This window comes from Cottoperca gobio, chromosome 15, assembly GCF_900634415.1.
Source record: "Cottoperca gobio chromosome 15, fCotGob3.1, whole genome shotgun sequence".
NCBI classification, from domain to species: Eukaryota; Metazoa; Chordata; class Actinopteri; order Perciformes; family Bovichtidae; genus Cottoperca; species Cottoperca gobio.
Window position 1 is genome coordinate 3,923,910 of NC_041369.1, and position 21,038 is coordinate 3,944,947.

The 21,038-nt window shown below is 40.7% G+C and overlaps 1 protein-coding gene across 30 annotated transcripts in view; it reads right to left on the minus strand.

Annotated features, from left to right (window-relative positions):
- The window catches only part of rims1a (regulating synaptic membrane exocytosis 1a), a 101,190-nt gene that overhangs the window by 51,296 nt on the left and 28,856 nt on the right, over positions 1 to 21,038 (minus strand). For 29 of the 30 annotated variants that reach the window (XM_029450412.1, XM_029450408.1, XM_029450413.1 and 26 more), the window contains 2 exons: positions 2,913 to 3,169; positions 221 to 912 (listed from right to left, as the gene is read on the minus strand). In XM_029450412.1, the coding sequence (XP_029306272.1) occupies positions 221 to 912; positions 2,913 to 3,169 (949 nt within the window). The remainder of the gene's footprint in view (positions 1 to 220; positions 913 to 2,912; positions 3,170 to 21,038) is intronic. The other variant, XM_029450405.1, reaches the window with a different exon arrangement.

The window sequence follows — 21,038 nt, forward strand, 5'->3', positions numbered from 1 at the left end:
GATCCCTGTCTCTCTCGCACACATTTCATTGTACCGTTGGCCCTGTGTTAACTTACATATGACAAATAAAACTTGAAACTTGAACTTGAGCTTGATCTCTCATGTGATGGATAAACACATGAATGAACTGACAGATGTCAATACCTTCCATACCCTCCCTGGCTCAAATCAACAACAATTTTCTCCCGGACAAAAAGTGATGATTGATATTGTCTCTCACCTCTCTCGCTGACACTTTCAATCTCAGCGTCCTCACAACTGCTGTACTCAGGCGTGGTCCCTCCCTCCTCCTCTGAACTGCTGACGCTGGTTTGCCTCTTCCCTCCCGCCCCCAGCCCCCGTTTGGACTTGTAGGGCCTCGGCGGCGGTGGACGCAGGGATTCCGATTGGTCAGAGCTTAGGGAATCATTGCGCAGCATGCTCTCAGCCTTCTCCCGTTTGGTCCGTCTCACTACGAGTCCCTGGCTGGGGGTCGAGCCAGGGCCCGAACCGGGAGGGACTCTGAGTTCAGGGGGAGGGGGCTGCTGAGCAAGCCTGTGTTCATGTGGCCCGCCAAGCCCACCCACCGTCCTCTGACCGGGCCGCACACCATCCCCAACCTCCCCTGCTACGCCCATGCCACAGCCCTGCACGGGCCCAGGGTGGCCCCGGCCTCCAGGAGGGACCGGCCCTACTTGGCGTGGGGGGGCACCGCTGTGGTCCATATGGTGGTAGCCCCCCTCTTCTGTCCGTCTTCCTCCACCACCTCCGACAGGATCGTGCTCCAGAGAGCGTCCCTTTGTCAGCCGCCGGCTTTCCCTGCGCTCCCTGGACTCGCCCCGCATGTCCCGGTCCATGGAGACCTGGGTCTGTAGTCTGGGCTGAACTGGCCGCCGCTCTCCCCGACCAACTCCACCTCCCCGGCCATTTCTCCTGGGGAGCAATCGATATGAGGATGGAGAGAAAAAGAAAAGAATAGATGAGAGCTGTTGACAGACAAGATATTTGATTTCAGGAACATGTATGACTGGATACTATATCTACATGCTTGGAGAATTGTTGTGTAAGATTAGCATTACTGAAAGCACAAAGCAAGTTAAAGCCCTGCAGAGGTGTGGGCTCCAGTCACAAATGTGATGGCTTTAGACTCGACCTGACAAAATCAAAGAAGACTTGCAACTCCACTTGGACTTTAACACCAATAAGTGATGACCTCACTTGGACGAGAACCTTTTGCTTTGAAAATGCTTGATACCTTGTCCCAAGCCCAAAGATTAAAGGGTATGTTATTAAAAAAGTGTTCCACGAATCAACTCATTTCCCTTCATTTCCTAAATCTACTACGTTCATGCTATTCATTTCCAGCAAGTCGATGTTTAGTTCCCCAGATACACTTTGTTTGACCAATCTGACAGCTTTCAATTAAGTTGCAGGAGAGAACCAGAAAGAACTGTAGTAGACAAAGTGTACAACAACTACGCCATGTATATGCAAAACGATGAGGTTGAAAGTTACAGATGGAGACGCATTATGAGTTGTTTAGGACTCGGGACTTGCGTGCAAAGACTTGAGACTTCAATGTGACTCGCAAAACAATGACTTGTTCCCACCTCTCGTTTCTCCCATGTTACACAAGTTACAGTAGTGGGAATCAGGTCATTTCAGCTTTTACTGGCCATGACAATAAAACTGTAAATCAATATGTATGCATTTATTGTCTACCTGAGTAAATGATATGAGGGACGCCACTGTATTTGACTGATATGAGCTTCTACTTCCATTAAAACATAACTATTCTATTCACACATTACAAATAACAAAGCTGTGATTTTATATCTGTTAACATTTCATTGTTAGCATTAGTGTCCACTAATAGAAAGTCACGAGTGACAACACATTCTACAATCCAGTGTTTTGGAAACGACTGCATTCTTCCACCACACTCAGAAAGGCGTAAGAAACGACACAGTAATAATGCACCACTGTATAAAAAAAGTAAATGATGAATGTAGGAGATGATGCTCAATAATTCAAATATTAACATATTGTACAGGGATTACTTTCCTTCTGGTGTCTGAGTGGATGCAATTTAAAGGGGCACTCCACCAATTTCACATATCACTTTACCAGTCAAGGTTAGTCTGTGAGGAGCTTTCTAAAGTCTATCTACCCCGATGATGTCAAAGTGATGTCACTGGGGATCTCATGTTGGGTGTAGAGACTACTGTTTGTTCTGTGCCACAAATTGTGTGCAGTTTTAAAAGATGCAAAGCAGAGCAGGCAGGGAGGGGCTTAAGAAGGACAGGGTCCAGTGCATTTTGGATATTGACCTGGTATTGATACCTCTGCTGTGTCAATTGTGTGCATTTTTAATAAAGCTGTAACAGATATTTATGTAACAGACACCAAGCGCTATATCAATGCAGTCCATTTACCATTTACCTTAGGAAGTGTTGAAACCTATTCTGGCCTTTTACATATTTTATCGCAAGTTGTACATTTGTATTTATTAATCACTTACTTAATTGTGTTTAAATTGTAAAATTGTAGTCTATTTTATTGTTATCTTATTCATTAAGTTTTTATTTATTGCTGTTTTACAACTATGTTATCTGTTATCAAAGCTTATAAATCTATTTGAACACATCTTTATCACTTTTATTGTCTCATGTGCATTTGTCAGGTGCAAATTGTCAAATTGTTTAATTACTACTTAATTACCATTGTTGTCTGTTTTTATGACGCTCGCCACTTGTTCTGTCTTATTTTGGGCTCGTCAGTCATCTGTGAATCACTTTGAACTGCACTAACCTGTGTGAAATGTGATTGATTGATTGATTGATTGATTGATTGATTGATTGATTGATTGATTGATTGATATATATAAGGTTTCTGTCTTTGTCTTGTAGCACAAGTTCACTGCTTCAGCTTACGTGTCTCGTGGTGGTTCGCTACGTGACCGGGCGTCGCCGCCAGGTTCGGTCCCAGGTGCGTTGGGTTGGTTGTGGTCTTGGATTGAGATGGTGGAACCCGGGGGTGCTTGGGAGCGAGACCGAAGCTTTTGGCACACAGACGGCTCACTGATGGCTGAACCGAGGCCACCGGGTTTCCCATCCGGACCCGTGAACCACTCGCCTGGCTTGGTCAGGATCTCTTGCTGCTTCCGGCAGTTATTACACACCCAGATCACCTGGTTAAAATGGAGCATGGGAAGAGATTACAATCACAGCTATAGGACACACGTTATCATTAAGCTTTTGTACAAACAGTTAAGATAATCACACATATATGTAAACTTAGAGAATTGGACATGTTGTCCAAGGTAATTAGTGCAACTGTCATTAGTATCACAACAATGTTTCCAACAAGAAGGAACTACTGTTTGCAGCAGCCAGTGAAAACCATCTCAGCACATACTTTGCCAAACACAAATCTGACGCCTGGCTTCAATCGCAGTGACTGTCAAACAGGAAATGGAACAATGTACTTCCTAAAGAGCTGCACTGCTGCCAATGAGTAGTCGAGAAAAAAAGGCTTTTTATGGAAGCTTTTTAAGATCAACATCATGGCAGTTATACAAGGGAGCAGCTTGACTTTCACTGTGGGCTGCTTCTGGCTTCCAAATGAAGCACACAAAGCCAACTGAATAAAGAAACTTGCTGCCAAAATCATATCTACCGTCTTTCTATTTGTCCCATCACACATATGCAGTCCGACTATACATTGGCTGTGTTCACTACAGCTGAGTGGCAACATTCAGATTTTAAGGTTCTGTGTACACAAACACACGGACAGAGTCGTGTGTGTCCATTCACACTGCATGTTCTACACTCATTTTCAATTTTGAATTCCTGCTCATATTTCTGTAGAAAGACAACACATGTCTACATGAGGATGGAACACATCCAGTATCTGAGGTCGACACCTTTTGATAGATTTTACACACAGTAAGTAAGAGCCTTTGTGAAAGTCACACTTTCTGTCTTTATCATTTTACATATTGTTACCACAGAATCCTTTTAGATTTCCTTTGTCAGTAGTTCTATAGTACAGCACTAGGTGACATTAAAAGGTTTTGATGCAAGTTTCAATACAAAACATCTAATCAGTATAGACACAAAAATGCTAGCCTTACAAAACACATTTCTTTTCAAACTCTTTTTTGTTAATTTAACAAGTTTAGAGCAGAAACAACTAATTGGTTTACAAAATAATGAATTTGCTACGATTTTGAAAACAGATTAATCATCTATTTTTGCTTTAAAATGTTTAAGCAAATATATCAGAGATTCACTGACTCCAGGTTCTCAAATGTTAATTTCTGTATAAATGATGTATAAATTGTAATATGACAACATGAGACGGTTCAGACATCCACCACAGAACAAACATTTATTCTTTACAGATTATGTGTTATTACTCATTTAAAACCCATTCCTCCAAGAACGCTTTGTGGCTATAAAATCGTTCTCTAAACTCCCCAGCTGCTCAGTGAATTGGTCAAAACCCTCAGTATGGATGAAAGGGATGTGGCAGCCATGGCATCACCTCATCACCTCCCCCCCATAATAAATATCAAGGCATCAATATATCTCCCAAGCTGTCAGAACTTAAGAATATCAGTTTCACACCACTACTCAAATCAATACAAGATGACTTAAAATTGCCACACAAACCTTCCAATCTCCCTTTCTGGAAGAATAGAAACAACTAAAATGGCAATCCTTCCATAAATCAGCTATTCATTTTCATTAGAAGAACCTGAACGGGCATAATGCAACAACATACTATACATACTATAATTATCAGACCTGTCTTTCATCATCCAAACCATCCAGCAACATTACTGTTTTCAAATCATAACAATAGCCTCAACTCTGACAGCTTCATGGAAAGCACTTCAAACCACCGTCTCCATAGTTGCACCATCCCCCGTTTCCCAGTTTGAAACTACCCAGATCTCTCTATTCATAAAAAGGCATTGAATTTCTCCGAGTGGAAGATCAAAGGAGTTACACATCCTCACCATATCATCCAACATGGTACCTTCGCTGATTTTCAATATCTAATCCAGAAGTTCGTCATTGGGAACGCACAGTTTCTGGAGTATTTGCAATTAAAATCCACCATCCTATCTAAACTCAACAGAACTCTCAGTGGTCTAACTCGGCCAATTTCAATAGATAAAATGTTGAATCTCTCAGGACGTTAAAGAAAATCCTTTCAAGAATTTACATAATTCTCAGCAGCTCAGATGCCTCAATATCTCTCTCGATGTCCAAGTGGGAACGAGACCTCTCTATTAGTACTAATGACAACTTCTGGACCCACAACTGCAAGAAAAACTCCAACATGAGCAATAACACAAATTTACAACTCATCCAGTACAAGGTTATTCATAGAAAATCAACATTTTATTGCCACACATGTACACAGCACCGCACACATTTAGACTCTGCATTTAACCCATCCTAGTATCCCTGTGGGCAGGTATCAGTCCACACTCTGTACTTGGTCCATTTGGAAGCTTGAACCGGCAACCGGAAGCCAAGTCCCTACAGACCAAGCTACTGACGGCCATAACACACTACACTGGGGAGAAGTTACATACAATGGGTTTAAATTAATTGGACAGATGCACACACTTTTTTACACACAGCTGACACTTACTTGTATTCCATTCTGGAACTGTTCACCAATCGTGCACTTTTGGCTCCAAGTTACAGACAAATGATCTCACTTACTGGACTGCCACATCCCTTTATCTCTGGGGGTCGAGGAACTATCCACATCACAACTACACAGCACCACTTCTAATATTCTCCTCACAGCCCTAATTAAATCAAGAAATAACCTTACCATCTTACAGTGGAACAATCTTCTCACACATTATATATCCCTGGAAAAGGTTTCCTGGATGTTCAGTACACATTTCATCCAGTGAACAATAAGCAATTGGGAAGGCTTACAATACACGAACTTCCAAACATCCACAACAAAAAAAGTATTTGGAGTGGAGCTAAAGGATTTTGCAAAGGTCCCATGAATTCAATGCACTTATTTTTTTCAAGAAAGTACATAACGTAAACTGGGAGGCCTTGGTGAGTTGGTATGGAATAATCTTTAGATTTGTGTTTTTTTGTCGTCTCTATTTTTTTCTCTGTATTGCAACTAATCTGATCAACAGCACTTTCTTTGGCCAGCTAGCTAATGACATACACTAACTGAAATGCAATAACAACAGTGACGTCTTCAATGACTGTTCCTCTGTGCACACGTCTTGTCAACATCGCTGTCACTTCATATCGATGAGGGATGTGGGTTACATCCGAGAATAGATATGAGGATTCATCCGGCAAGACAGAGCAGAGTGTGAAGGCCTTCAGTGTGGACGCAGCCGTAGTCATAGTCCTGTGTTGACATCAGAGCCAGGACGAGGAAGAGGGGATCACAGGGGAAGTGAGGCTGGGCAAAAATAAAGAGAGAGAGAGGATGGAGGAGGAGAGCGAGGGCAGTCCCTCTCCTTCAGCCACCAGGGTTCTCATTACTCCTGAACACTCCCCAATGACTCTTTAAAGAGAGCTAAAATAAAACACTCTGGCATCAGCCACCCTCCACACACCCCCTTCCTCTCCCCCACCCTCATCCTGTTCTCCCTCTTTTTCACCCCCCTTTCCCTTCCATTCCTCCCTCCTCCAGATTGCTTTTGATTAAAGCTACAAAAGCCGAGAAGAAAACAGCTTTACACCAACGCAGTTATATTTATCCTGCCAAACACCCTAGCACCACCAGGGAGAGGGAAAAACGTGTGCTGAAACACACACATGCACACACACACACTGCAAAACACTGCCTCATGTGGGACATTATAGCTTTGGTGAAAACATCCACCAATCTGTGATTTTCTGCACTCAGATTGACCATGTGGAGGGCTGCCAGATGGACCCTGCAGTGTTAGTCTACTTGTCCATACATCTCCAGGCAGGCATTGATGACTAGTTGTTATGTAGTCATACTAATTGCGATGCATCCTTTAGGAATATTATTTTTGTTCTGCATTTCATCTAACCGTTGATGGCAAAAGGTATACGAGCAGGCGCTAAATTGTAATAAAATCAACCTGCTCATAACAGTGTTGTGAGCAAGTTTGAACTTATTACATTACAGTGTATAGTATTACACCTTTCTATAAGTATGGATAATCATGGATATGTATGCACAAAAGGAGCTGTTGCATTACCAAGGCTGCAACTAGTTATCATTTTCTTTATAGATTAATTGTTTCTAAAAATGTAACACACTTAATAAAAAAGAGCATCCGCACAATCAAATCTGTGCAATTATTTTTGAAGTAATCTTTTGATCAGAAACCTTCTGTAGAAGTACAGGTGGTGTTCTTTCCTTACAGATACTTTTTTATTAAGTTTGATAGTCTGAATCGCTCCAGCGCCTCAGCGATTTCTGAGACTGGGCGAGCTGTGTTTTCTTCTCCATTATAAAGATTTTTTTTTAAACGTTCCCAAGGTGTAATCTTCAAATTACAAATGATAAATTGTTCAACAGTTCAAAACCCTAAAATATTAAATATAAAATTGATACAAAACAAATCCTTATATTTGAGAAGCTGGATGCATCAATTGTTTGACATGTTTGCTTGATAAATGGCCTAAGCAATTAACCAATTATCAAAATTCCAGAGTAATTGTCTGTGTTTTAGCTGTAAATGTAACTACTAAAGGTTTTTTTTTCAAGCTCAATTATGAGGAACATTGACACATCATAGTAAGAAAATCCAGGTGTAAATAATGCTATGAATGATGGCTGAGTTCCATTTAGCTGCTTCATTTCTAGGGTCATGATGGCTTATTGTCAGTGCCATGATGTTTGACCCCACCATGACACTGACAAGTACATAAATGTCAAAAAGCCAAACAACACTGAAAGAATAAAAAGCTCTTACTAGTAAATTATAACAGGAAAGAGATTATCATCCTCTCCAATGCTGCAGAAACTTTTCTTAATGCGAATGCAAAGCAATTTCCACTAAAACTCTAGTACTAGTCTGGCCTAGTAGAGAAATAAAGCAAAAACAACCACATACAACTTCTCTGCAATTTAATTAGCAAATAACATTTAGAGAAACAGGAAAACTCAATAGAAAATGTTTTCCCTAAAACATATAATCACAGTGGGAATATATGAATAATAATGTGCAAATCAATTGACCACCCCAAAAAAACTTTTCTCCACAGCAACTTTTGAAGAGAATGTTTCTTGTAATTAATCATCTTTGAGGAACTACTCAGAGTAAAAACAAAGTAAAAACAAACAGTGTCCCTTTTGTAAACACCAAATCTATGCATTGCAATGTTCAGCATCTTCCAAGTTTACTGCAAATTTGAGAGCATAGGATAAACAGTAAACGCCAACTAAAGTTTACAAAAACTTAACACAAGAATTCCTCCCATCATAGGAGTGTAAACTTTCACAGCCTTTCCTCTCTGAAAGGCAACTTCCACCCTCTGAGCTCAACATCTCTGACCGTGCCATTTGGCGTAGCAGTTCCTGTATGGCATCAGACAAAGAGGCTCCTCGCAGCTCTGGCACATCCAAGACATCATCTGGTGTCTCCCCTGGGCTTTGCAGAGGCTGCACTGCATACTGCTGACAACCTGGTACCACTTTGTAGGCTGGATGGCCACAGGAAGGTGCTCCCATGATGTTACTGTTGGCCTGTATTTCCTTGTTGTGAATCTCCATGGTATGTATCTCCTTGGTGTGTATCTCCTTGGTGTGCATCTACCTCGGCTACAATTGCAGCAGCAGACAGACCTGTGTCACTTGGAAACAGGAGCTCTAAATCCACGGTTTTCTCTAGCCTTATAGGAGTGTGATGTAGCAGCTCCCCTGGCTCTCCACTGGCTTGGCCTGGTCCATGGAGCTATGTGGGGTGGTGACCAAGATGTTGCCGGGGAAGAAGGGGCAGAAACCCACTATTCTTCAACCTCTGTATCTACAGGATCCTTATCATCTGGACTGAAACTACACATACAGACAGACAGGGACTTAATTCATTTTAAAACCAAACTGTAACTAGCAGTGGAATTGCACAGGAATCTTCTACATGTGCTACAACACCCACATGTGGTGGTGGTCTAGTGGTTCGGCTTCCAAATAGATCACCGGAAGTTGTTCAATACCAGGGGCTGCCATCCGAGTTGCTCCAGGGGGACTGTCCCTGTAGTTCAGTGGTTCTCAACCTTTTTTGGGCCAGAGCCGCCCCCCATCAAATAAAATGTACGCTTCCTTTTTGTCTCCCCTGAATTCTAATGTTGATTATTATTCTGTTTGTATTATTCTAATTGTTATTCTTAGTATTTAGAATTTATATTACATATTGATAATATTAATTTAGTATTTCAATTCTTATATTTTTCTTATTATTAGGCGGCTATATGTATTTTATTATAAAAACTCAAATTCTCTGAGATTGAAGTTACATAATAAAATTTCAAAATAATAATAAATATTATATTATTAAACAAATGTTTTGTTGTTTGTACCTTCAATTGCTCTGATACACCATGTACTCAGGGAGCAAACAAAGACATTTTATTAAGGAGTGTTAAACAAATGCAACGGTAAGAAGATTCAAACTTTAATCTGTGTCATAGACTGCAGCCAATCAGAGACGGGTCAGACATTCAAAGTGTAACCGGTGTTAAACACAGCAGCCTCAGAAATGTGAAACAATTTGCACTCTCGATAAACGAGCACAAGGGAACAAGTCTGATATGTGCACGTTTCCTTGTTTACGCCGTTGCTTTGCGCATTCACATTATCTCCGTTTCGCGAACAAACGAGAGAGGAAAGGACAGGAGAGAACTACAAAGTGCAAAAAAGTCAAAAATCCAACACATAAATTATAAATGGAGGGACGTCGACCCCAACGTTCAGAAACTCAGGCGAAAATAAAAAATTTAAACACACACAGCCTGAATCAGCAGCAATGATGCTGATGTTAGCTCTGCAGATGTTAACTCTGCTAATGTTAGCTCTGCAGGTGTTAGCTCTGCTGATGTTAGCTCTGCAGGTGTTAGCTCTGCTGATATGAGCTCTGCAGGTGTTAGCTTTGCAGATGTTAGCTCTGCAGGTGTTAGCTCTGCTGATATGAGCTCTGCAGGTGTTAGCTCTACTGATGTTAGCTCTGCAGGTGTTAACTCTGCTGATGTTAGCCCTGCTGATGTTAGCTCTGCTACTACGAGCAGCCAGAGTGCAGCTCGTCTGCTGCTGGTCCAAGTCCCGACCAGAGTGTTAGCTGTTTTAACATTAATTCAGATTAGTTTTATTCATGGTGTATCTTTGGAATAACATTAATGCTTTCGAGCAGTGGTGGCTGAGGGGGACAGTGCTTGTTTTTGTTTTACAAGCAGCACTTTATCGCTCAGCAAAATAAAAATAAAAGTCTAAAAACACACAATGTTAACTTTTTTCAAACGCACTCGACTCGTCCTTTCAGCTTGTGCAGTTTCGTGCTGTAATGCAGCTCGAGAGCCTTTTCCATGACCGCAACACATTACCACACAAACACTGGCCTTTTATTTCCACAAAGAAATAATCGTTCGTCCATTTCTCTTGGAACATTCCGCATCTACCTTTCTCTTTGTTAAACTCGCCATGCTGCATTCACTGATGTCAATGATCGTCTCGTTTAATATTAAGTTTTAATTAATTACGTTTTTGACATGACGTGACCACATGATGACACATTCCGCTCGTGTTGTGTTCAAGGACCCTGACCTTGGCCAGGAAAAACAGTCTGGTTATATTCTATATCTGACTAGATTTGGATTTCTTTTTTTGGAGTAGATTTTTTGCGTGTGTTTATGAATTACCTCACGGGCCGTACACACAAACGCCCCCCAAAGACATGTGAACGCCCCCCTTTCTAAAATATTGCTTCCAGTGTCCCCCAATGTCCTCTGAACGCCCCCGTTGAGAACCCATGCTGTTAGTTCACTGTAATGGATAAGAGCGTCTGGTTCCAGACCTCTGCATCACTCATATTATCTCAATTATTTTAACAATTTAAAAATGAAGGATACTGAAGTAAAACGAAGTGTCAATTTAGACTTAAGAATTTAAGAAAAAGTGTAAATACTATATACAGTTATGCACATTTGACACATTATATACTGTATATTCTGCAGGTCATGGAGTGAAAGTAAAGCCCCTTGTAGCACTGTTCTATCTTACACCTACATGACGATAGACGCAGGGGTGCCCACACTTTTTGGGCTTATGAGCTACTTTAGAAATGACCAGGTCCAAGTGATCTACATGGTTGCTGGTGCGTAGTTCTGTCTCTGACTTTAGGTGTGTGTGCGGGAGCGAAACAGTGGTGAATGCGCAAGGCAAGAAAAAAACAAAAAACTTGAATTTCTTAGAAATATTGATGAAAGCAGCTTTAAATATAGCATCAAGTGTGCAGATATCGGTTTAATGAGCAGCTAACTTTTTTGAACTATGAATAAGACACTTTATCATTTGGCCATTTGAATGCATAGCATGTCTCTGCATCTATAAATATATCGTATGTTTATACTGTAGAGCCAAAAAAATTATCCTGACGCCTACATTAAATCTCTCAGCATTAGATTTCATGTTGCTAATATTTAACATCAATTCAATAAATTAAAGAATACAATGTGTTCAGGTGCTGAAAAATGAAATTGGCCAGTGAAATTTCCTGGTTGATTTAAAGGATTACACCATGTTCTGGGTAGATTGTCTCACCTGTCAGTTTCCCTGTTGGTGTACTCCTCTCTAAGCACATTTCATTCCCTGCTGGAGCGGTTATTGTAAGACGTTGTTAGAGTGTGTTGATACCACAGAACAAATGGCCAGTGTTGTCGAGATATGGAGCGGTAGGCTGTTATTTTATAAGAGACTCACTTAATCCCATAGTAATCCCTGTATTAGATCACACTCTGATGGTGAAACAAGCGCCAGAAAATAGGAACCGTAGGCAGGCAGAGAGCAGCCTTACAGTCAGCTCACACACAAAGAATGGACATACACTCACATAAAACCATACATACAATCCAATATATGCACATGAGCAGCGATGCATACATGCAGATCCAAATGCCTGTTCTTATCCACACACACACACACACACACACACACACACACACACACACACACACACAATCTGCAACAACAGCAGCAATGTGTCACATGACCACAGTAAGACCCCCCTGAGAGGAGTTTGTGAGTGAAGGAGAGAGCAAGAGAGAGAATAGCTTCTCCACAGATAGAAACTAGGACACCAAACCCCTGTGTGTGTGTGTGTGTGTGTGTGTGCGTGTGCGTGTGTGTGTGTGTGTGTGTGTTTGCTTTGCGTCCTGCTGCATCTGCGTGAGTGTGTCCATCTGTGCATGTGTCTATTTGTGTCTATCGAGGAGCTGGAGTGTGTGCATCATTGCTCATGTGTATATAGTGCATTTGGGGGCTTGTGTGTGTGTGTTATACAGTGTGATAAAGGGAAATCCAGTGGTGAAATGTTGGAGTTTGTGGAGCTACATGTGTAGGTGTTAGTTTCCATTATGAGGGTGAACTACATGTTAGACAGTATGGTAAATATACATTATTGAAAGAAATATATAAATAGTGTATATCTATATGTGTATATATCAGCTAAATGCATTTAAAACAATGTGTTTATTTTGTACTCTTTGGCCAGTAAGCAACATGGATCAGTGTCTCTCAAACTCCTTTCAATGATGTACCCCCTTTGAAATGTATCCCTGACCAGCCTGTTGGTAGGGAAAAAAGCTTACAGGAACAATACAGCCTGTTTTACTAAACAACAACCTTGTAACTTAAAAACACTTAAAATTGCTACATTTCAAATGTTTCAAATCCATCACTAAATTCATGGTAAATCAATGTTTGTCATCATGCAATAACATTAAGACAGCATTGTGGTTACATTGAACTATGTATAAGTAGTGACAATGTAATGAGAAACACAGGCTTCTTTTCTTCAGCTTGTTCCGTGTTTTCCGCTGTATTGCTTCATTTGTTCTGTTATTTAACATGGAAACTGGCTTTCCGGTTGCACGACTAAACAAACGTAATTGTGAACGTTGCTGCAGTTGAAAGTTTCTAGCAGTTACATTGCATTGAAAAAAATAATATTAAATACAAAATTTGGTTTGTTAAACTTCCATTTATATTTTTGTATTGAAATTATTATACTTATTATAGGAAATATGCATACCTGATATATTTTTATTATAGAAAATGTCAAGACCCCCTGCGGTATTCCAAAGTACCCCTAGTCGCACGGGTACTAGTTGATCACCCTGCCTGCACTGAGGGGGTACACTGCGGTGGAAATATAAATAGAGAAAAGCACTTAGATCCAGTCGTGAGTCAAAAAGAGCCGTAGCATGCGGCGGGGAACTGGGCATAAATCACTAAATCTGCTTTTGTTCTTTTATAAAAAGGGAAACCTATATGAACCAAATGAACTGAAAAGAATCAAGAGAAAATAATCTAAATGGGAAACAGTTAATCTGTGCAGGAAGCATCATATAATGGCTTATAATAGAGGCCATTATTGAATGAAATTCCTTTCACCTCCATTGTATTCGGGTGGAGGCAGATTCTCAGCGTAAGATCCATTCTTTTGTAATTTGGGTGAACTGACTCTTTAAATAGGCTCCAGAGGCTTGTGGTGTTGAAAAAAAAAGAAAACCTCTGCCAGAAGCCCCAAAGCACAATAATACAAATAATACATCTATTAACGTACATCAACCCAAATGGCAGACAATATCTTTTTATGATTTAACCTACAAAATGCAGAAACCACATGTGTGTAATATCTTACCGGTCTGATTGCTAAAGTTTTCATGTTGTAGTCACCGTGTCTTACGTTCAGTCTTGTCAGTCACTGTCTGTCATTTCACTTCCTGTTTTACTTTGTACCTCCCTCTTGTCCCTCATTCCAGATCATTTTACTTCCTGCCTTTGTGTGGTTTCCTGCCATCGTCAGCGTCTGCCCCGCCCCTGATTGTTTCCACCTGTGCCCACTCACCTCATCTATAAATAGTCCTGTCGCCCTTGCCTTGGCCCAATTTGTCTTGTTATGTCCCTGCATGTCAGCTGTGTTTTTGTAATTTTTGGCGTATCTTCCTTGTGGGCGTTTTGAAGTTATGCTACCTGTTTGCAAGTAAAGTATTTTATTTTACATTTTACATCTGTTTCTGGCGTCGTGCATTTGAGTCTTCCTTCCCTGTGTCCGAGGTCGTTACACAATGTGAAGACAAACACAGTTCAAATGTTTTCCTTGAGGTTGACTATCCACATTATAAATGACTGTCTACTTAAAGTACTTTCTATTAGAAACACTGATATATTTGTTGGCTTACAAGCTCTCATTAAGTTTTACTTGCTTGGCAATGCCCATAGCATGTAATTGTAATTGTTAGTTTCTACCTTATCCATGATATCCAACTGGACTCTCTACTTCTGTTATCTTTCCAACTTTTTTATCCATAACCTCTGCTGTCAAAAAGCACATTGTCTTCTTCTGCTGTTACTACGTCTGAACTGGCTGCAGCCCCTTGATTGGCCTCTACTGTCAAGCTGGTGGTGTTCAACATAGGAAATGTCAGCAATGGTGGCATCAAAAGTCCTCAAAGTCACAAATTCAATGAACTGCACTACATTTTGTTAAGTGAGGTTGTGTTCAAGAAGCACAGAATGACACTAACTGGATTGCAGTGAACATCACAGGCTGACTATATGCAACAGCAGCTTACTAAAGTACCAGAGGGGAGCTTTTCCTTCTTCTTTCATGACATGACATCTGGTGGGTAAAACAAATAGAGATCCTGGAAAAGTATTTCTCAAAAATAAATCAAATCGAATTTATTTGTATAGCTCAATATCACAAATGACACATTTGTCTCCGTGGTCTTTACAAACTGTGCAGGTTACAACACCCTCTGTCCTTAGACCCTCGCACCGCACAAGGAAAAACTTCCTAAATGAAACCCCATAATTAAAGGGGGAAAAATGGAAGAAACCTCAGATACTGAGGAGGGATCCCTCTCCCAGGACGCACAGACTGCAATAGATGACGTGTGTACAGGATAAACAACGCAGTAAAAACTATTAAACAAGATTAAAGGGCGCGTTAGTCGAAAATGAAGATGTTAAATTCATTACTAGCTTCATTGTTAGGGTAATCAACAACCACTAACCCAGCCTCTGGAGAGAGAGGAGGGCTGTCTGTTAGTCATATCCATCTTCTTAATACCAGTAAGAAATCAGACAGTCCAGTTACCTGTACCATACGTCACAAGCGTCAGAGATGAGAAGATTGAAAAGTAAACCACGTATTTCCAAAAATGTTGAACTATTCCTTTAAAGAAAGCAATTGTCAGACCACAACTTTCCAAGTTGTTTCTCTTAATTACTCACATTAAGCCATCAAACATCTCCAGAAAACATTGTCATTGTCAATCATTACTCCCCAATGACATGAAAACAGAGTCAGTCGCTGCCTTTCTATCTCTCCAGACCTTACACAGAACACTAAACATGACATACTGCCATGTAACACTTCCTGCCATCGCCACAGATGGGCTAAATCACAGCGAACACCTGACGCATACCAGGTGAGGCCACATGTACCCTAAAGTAGGCGAGTGGAGTGGGAAGAGGGCGAAACCAGGAAGTAACACCAGCCAATGACAGCTTGACGTATGGCACCGGCAGCATGCGACGCGGGCGCCGTAACCAAGGGTGTGTATAAATCCTGCACTAAGGATGAAAGACTGCCACAAAGGAGATGAGTGTCCACATCAGCTAATGAGGTACTATATCAGCACAGCCCGGCACCCGCACTAAAACACACACACACACACACACACACGTCCAAGTGAGTACACATATACAGTACACACATATACAGTACACACATGTACGCGCATAGAACGCTCATATACAAATAAGTCCATTTGCAGACACCCAAGTACATTTTATTTGTACAATAACACATGGAACACGAGTCCTACAAGCAAGCACAATGCATGATGGGCTATACACACTTTCTCTGATACACATATACAGTAAAATATACGTGCAGAGAGGCCATATCTGCAGCTAAATAGTTGATCAATATTGTAAATAATTTACTTTGGCTCCCTACAGATGTTACAAAAGGGCCGGGTGAGGGGCTCTGTCACCAGACCAGATGTAACATACGTTTCCCTGACACACACACACACACACACATCCACACGCATGCACACACACGCACACACGCACACACGCACACACAGACATACACACACTCTTTTTCTGATCTCAGGAGGGCCTACACAGAGTTGTAGTAGTGCAGCTGAGGGTTGTCATAATGCTGCACTTCCCCTTTTCCCCACTAAATGTCTCTAGTTAGCAAACATAGCACCTGAAGTGTGAATGTGTGTGTGAGAGAAAAATAAATCAGAAGTGAACAGGACTAAATATAAGAGTCCAAGCGATCACCAAGACGCATGGGGATTCAATCACACAAACCACGTGCCGAGGTGGCCTGGGACGCATTTGACCACATATGTTTTGTAGTGTAAATGCTAATGCATCCCAGACAAGGACTTAACAGGAAACTACATAATTTTGTTCCTTTTTATCACGTTTCACATTGGTTCTCAAATTGCAAATAGCTGATAGAGATATATATTAGCACAGCATCAAAGCATCTTCAGAACCAATCTGTAATGTTTGGACTTCTTCGTCTTCTTTTAATTCCAATAGACTAGGCACAGGAAGTGCATTGCTGTCTCCCGCCGGTTAAAACAACACTGCTTTTGAAAACAGAAACTGGCAAGTGATGGCCCATTTGACTAGAATTGATCGCCGGTTAAGTGATTGACCGCCGTAGTGTGACATCGGGTTATGTTTCTACCAAAGTTGATTCTGTTTGAACTTTTCACTGCAGGTCATTTTTTTCCCGGCATTCCCTACAGTCCAAACCGCCGCAGCCCAAACGCACTACATTCAAATGAATGGGAGGATTCCAGGTGTGAACGGACGTACTTAGAGCTGTCCACGTGTGATCTGATCACCCAAGACGCATGTAAACAGGTGTGTAAGCAGGGCCCTAATTATTAGGCCTACATTAGTCTACCATTAATCTACTTCTTAAGGTTTTGTAACCTTTTTCTGAACCCCCAAAAACATCTTCGTTACACTGATGAAAGCTATAGACACTAAAAGCAACATTGAGCTCTCTCAGAGAAGAGAGTGAATTTGTGTTTATGTATGTGTGCTTACATGAGCATGTGAATGTGTCTTCTTCGTTGCTTCGTGTGTGTAACAGCGCAGAAGGGTGCACGACAGTGTGTCCTTGTATGTGCAGGCAAACCCCATACAGTGAGAATGTATCTGTGTATGTGTGTAAGACTGCTTTCATAAGAGAGTGTACAGCAACAACCAGGAGAGAGATGGCCCCCTTAAGACCAGTCAATGAGAGATGGACGTGGAGACGGACGCAGCTAGCGAGACTGGCGATCAATAGTAATCATGAGGCGCTGTGGCATTAACAGCAGATGACACATCGCTCAGGCTTTTCTAGTGCGCTGCACCCCGACACAAAGCAGCACAACGCCATAATTCCTTACAGGCTTAGATCAATAGATACACATTTGCACAAGTATCAGATGCATAGTAAGATAGTTTTTTAGGTATTTTTGCCTTTATTTTATAGATCATTCCTCTCAAGGTGCAAGACTAACTATGTTGGTCACAGTGTCTAGCAATAGGAGTTGTGTCAGCTTATATGATGGCTGTAAGGTTATGGAAAAAACGTTATGAAAGAACATGCTGAGTCTGCAATGACGCTTGAAAGAAGGTAACGAGAAGAAGTGTACACTGGAACAGTAAGTGCTAAATCTCATTATATTGTTGACTAACAGTGAGGTGGTATATGACTGATCATACATTGGCCCATTATTCCAAAATACCAATAGTTTGAAAACCGTCCCATTTGACCGGAAGCCATTTTGTCCGATAGTCCGTTATCCTGGAGACAAATGGCCATTACTCCGAAGGCCCATTTCTCCGAAAATACAGGCTCTTCCTTTAACAAACAGAAGCACATACGGCTAAATATTATGCAGAATGACGGGATATTTATTTTCCTACTCTGGCATTTCTTCATTAATGGGCAGTCGTAACAATGGTGCGACACGTAAGTTACAGCAACAGTTCCACATTTTGGGAAATACGCTTATTAACTAAGAGGATTTATACCACTGTCATGTCTGTGGATTAAGTACAGAGCTGGAGTCAGGACTTCTTTAGCCTAGTTTAGCATAAAGACGGGAAGCAGGGGGAATCAGCTAGCTTGTCTCTGTCCAAAAGAACGTTTTACCATAAAACTTTCCCTAAAGCAACAAATTGTGTGGATTAAAGAAACAAGATACAATGTGGAATTGTTTTACTTTGGACAGAGCCAGGCTAGCTGTTTCCCTTTGTTTCCAGTCATTATTTAAAGCTAGGTTAACTACGCCTGGGCCCAGATACAGATACAAGTTAAAATACTTTATTAGTCCACTACTACCAGTTGTCTATACTCCGTAATGCACCAGTTATGAGTTATGAACTTTCTCCTACATGTGAAATATACATAGACACGGAAATCAAAAAACAGAAATAATAGAAGCAAGATGTTAAAATATACATTACTTCTTGCTTTTATTAAGTGATTAGACTATTAATCAACTGTTCTAGCAGTTCCAACACGTTTTCAGTCTTCCACTCCTTTTGAAAGAGAAGAGATGGAAGAGACTCCTTCGTATTATACGTTTGACTGACATGTTTGCTTGGTTAGCATTAGCAGTTTTTCTTTTCTTTCTTGTCAAAGGTTTGTCCATCTTGTACTTCTAATTGTCATTTTGCTTTCTGAAAAAATCATAATCAACACATTGTTTTATTTAGTCTCACTCCTTAGTCTCACTCAATGTCTTCATTTAGCCAAGCTCATCCCGTGTTTGTGTTTTTAAGTCAAAGAAACCATAACTATTTTAGTATGGTTTTAATGTCTGCTGGCTTTTTAGTCATCAGAGTATATTGTACATTTCAGTCAAGATAGTCGAGCCAAAATATCCCTTTGTTTCTCCCTCTCAAGCCCTGTTGTTGTCATTGTTAAGCGTAACTTGAGTAAGTAAGTTACCCCGAGTCCTCCTGACTGCTCATTGTGTGCTGCAGCTGTAGTCCTGATATTGTGTTCTTTTTTCAACACAAATAGAGAGATTTTGGTTATTTTTTTATTTTTTAACTAGATTTTAGTCTATTCTATTTTTTGTCAACAATATAGCATTTTTATATAGTCACAGTTAGTGTTTAATGACGTCGGTAACGTCTTGTCATTATCTCGTCTTAGTCGTGGTTTCTGGTATCCTCTCCATCTCATCCTCCAAAGGAAAAGACTGTTCTAAAATAGTATAGAGTACATTTATAAAAAAAACAGCATTATGTCTATGCCTAACAGCACCAGTGGGCTGGAAAACCAGTGGATAAGGCAGTCATGCCAGTAGATCTGAATCAGAACTGGTCTAAAAACAGCCATCTACCATTGCTGAGCAGCAGAGCTATAGCCACATAGAAGCACAAACCCCTAACAGAAACACAGCCTTGGACATTACAATTAAAGAGAGGAAAAAGTGTAAGTGAGAATATGTGTGTGTGTGTGTGTGTGTGTGTGTGTGTGTGTGTGTGTGTGTGTGTGTGTGTGTGTGTGTGTGTGTGTTAGCCTATTACCCACATACTAAAGTGAGTAGCAGAGGCAACAATCTACTGTAGATATCTATGTTCTCCTTAGTGAAGAGAAACCAGGTAACACACTGTGTGTGTGTGTGTGTGTGTGTGTGTGTGTGTGTGTGTGTGTGTGTGTGTGTGTGTGTGTGTGTGAGTGTGTGTGTGTGTGTGTGTGTGTGTGTGTGTGTGTGTGTGTGTGTGTGTGTGTGTGTGTGTGTGTGTGTGTGTGTGTGTGTGTGTGTGAAAAAGTAACACACAACACTCTTCTCTAGTCAGTCTCCCATGAGAGGAGGAATCAAGACTTCAAAAGTGTACCTTTCTGTAAGAAACACTTTGCTTCAGTACAACAACACATGAGAGTTCAGCTAACGTTGCAGATAATGAGTCTTGAACATCACTAGCACAGCACACTACAGGCTGCATGCACCACACAATGTATATCGTTATGCTTATTAAAACTGTATTTATCTATCTCTCTATCAATGACTTTCAAAAAGGTTATTTGAACAGCAAGACAGCACACTCATCACAGTTCCTTCAGTACGCAAAATGAAAAAAGAAAGAACATATAGTAGCCATTAAGCTTCCAGTTTCTTTTTTGGTGGGTCAGAATTTTGAACATGACCTTGGAGAGTATATTGTGTGGTTAACTCCACAATAAGGATAGTAATAAAACATAAAAATGTTAATATCATGTTAATATTTTATTATAATGTGTAGACCTGCTATGGTAATTAGCCGCAGCTAGTCCAGACATGGCTGTAGAGGAGGACAGGAAGTGTCAAACTACACAAGCGTATTTAAGACAGAAGAATTGACATTAGATGATGTGACATTAGATGATGTGACATTAGAAGAGAGCATGGGTGGATGTAATGGATAAGAGAGAAACCAACACTAACAGTTAAGTGTTTTACACACTGCTGAGCTAGTACAAATGTGAGCTGTAGTTTTTTAGATTGCTGACAAATAATTATTGTTCTTGTTTAGATTTTTGTAGAATAAATCCAACACATTAAATGTTTTAAATAAACTTTTACACTGAGTTACATGCTAACAGAACAACCGTATGCTACAGTGCTATGTATTTCCAGGAATTGATCACAAATAACTGATCTAGACGATACAAAACACTGATAGGCCACATCATTCAGGCCCAAACACCTAACTTTAACTTTGAGTGGAAAAAGTTGGCAGAGTAACTTTGCACTTTTAGACCGCTGTGC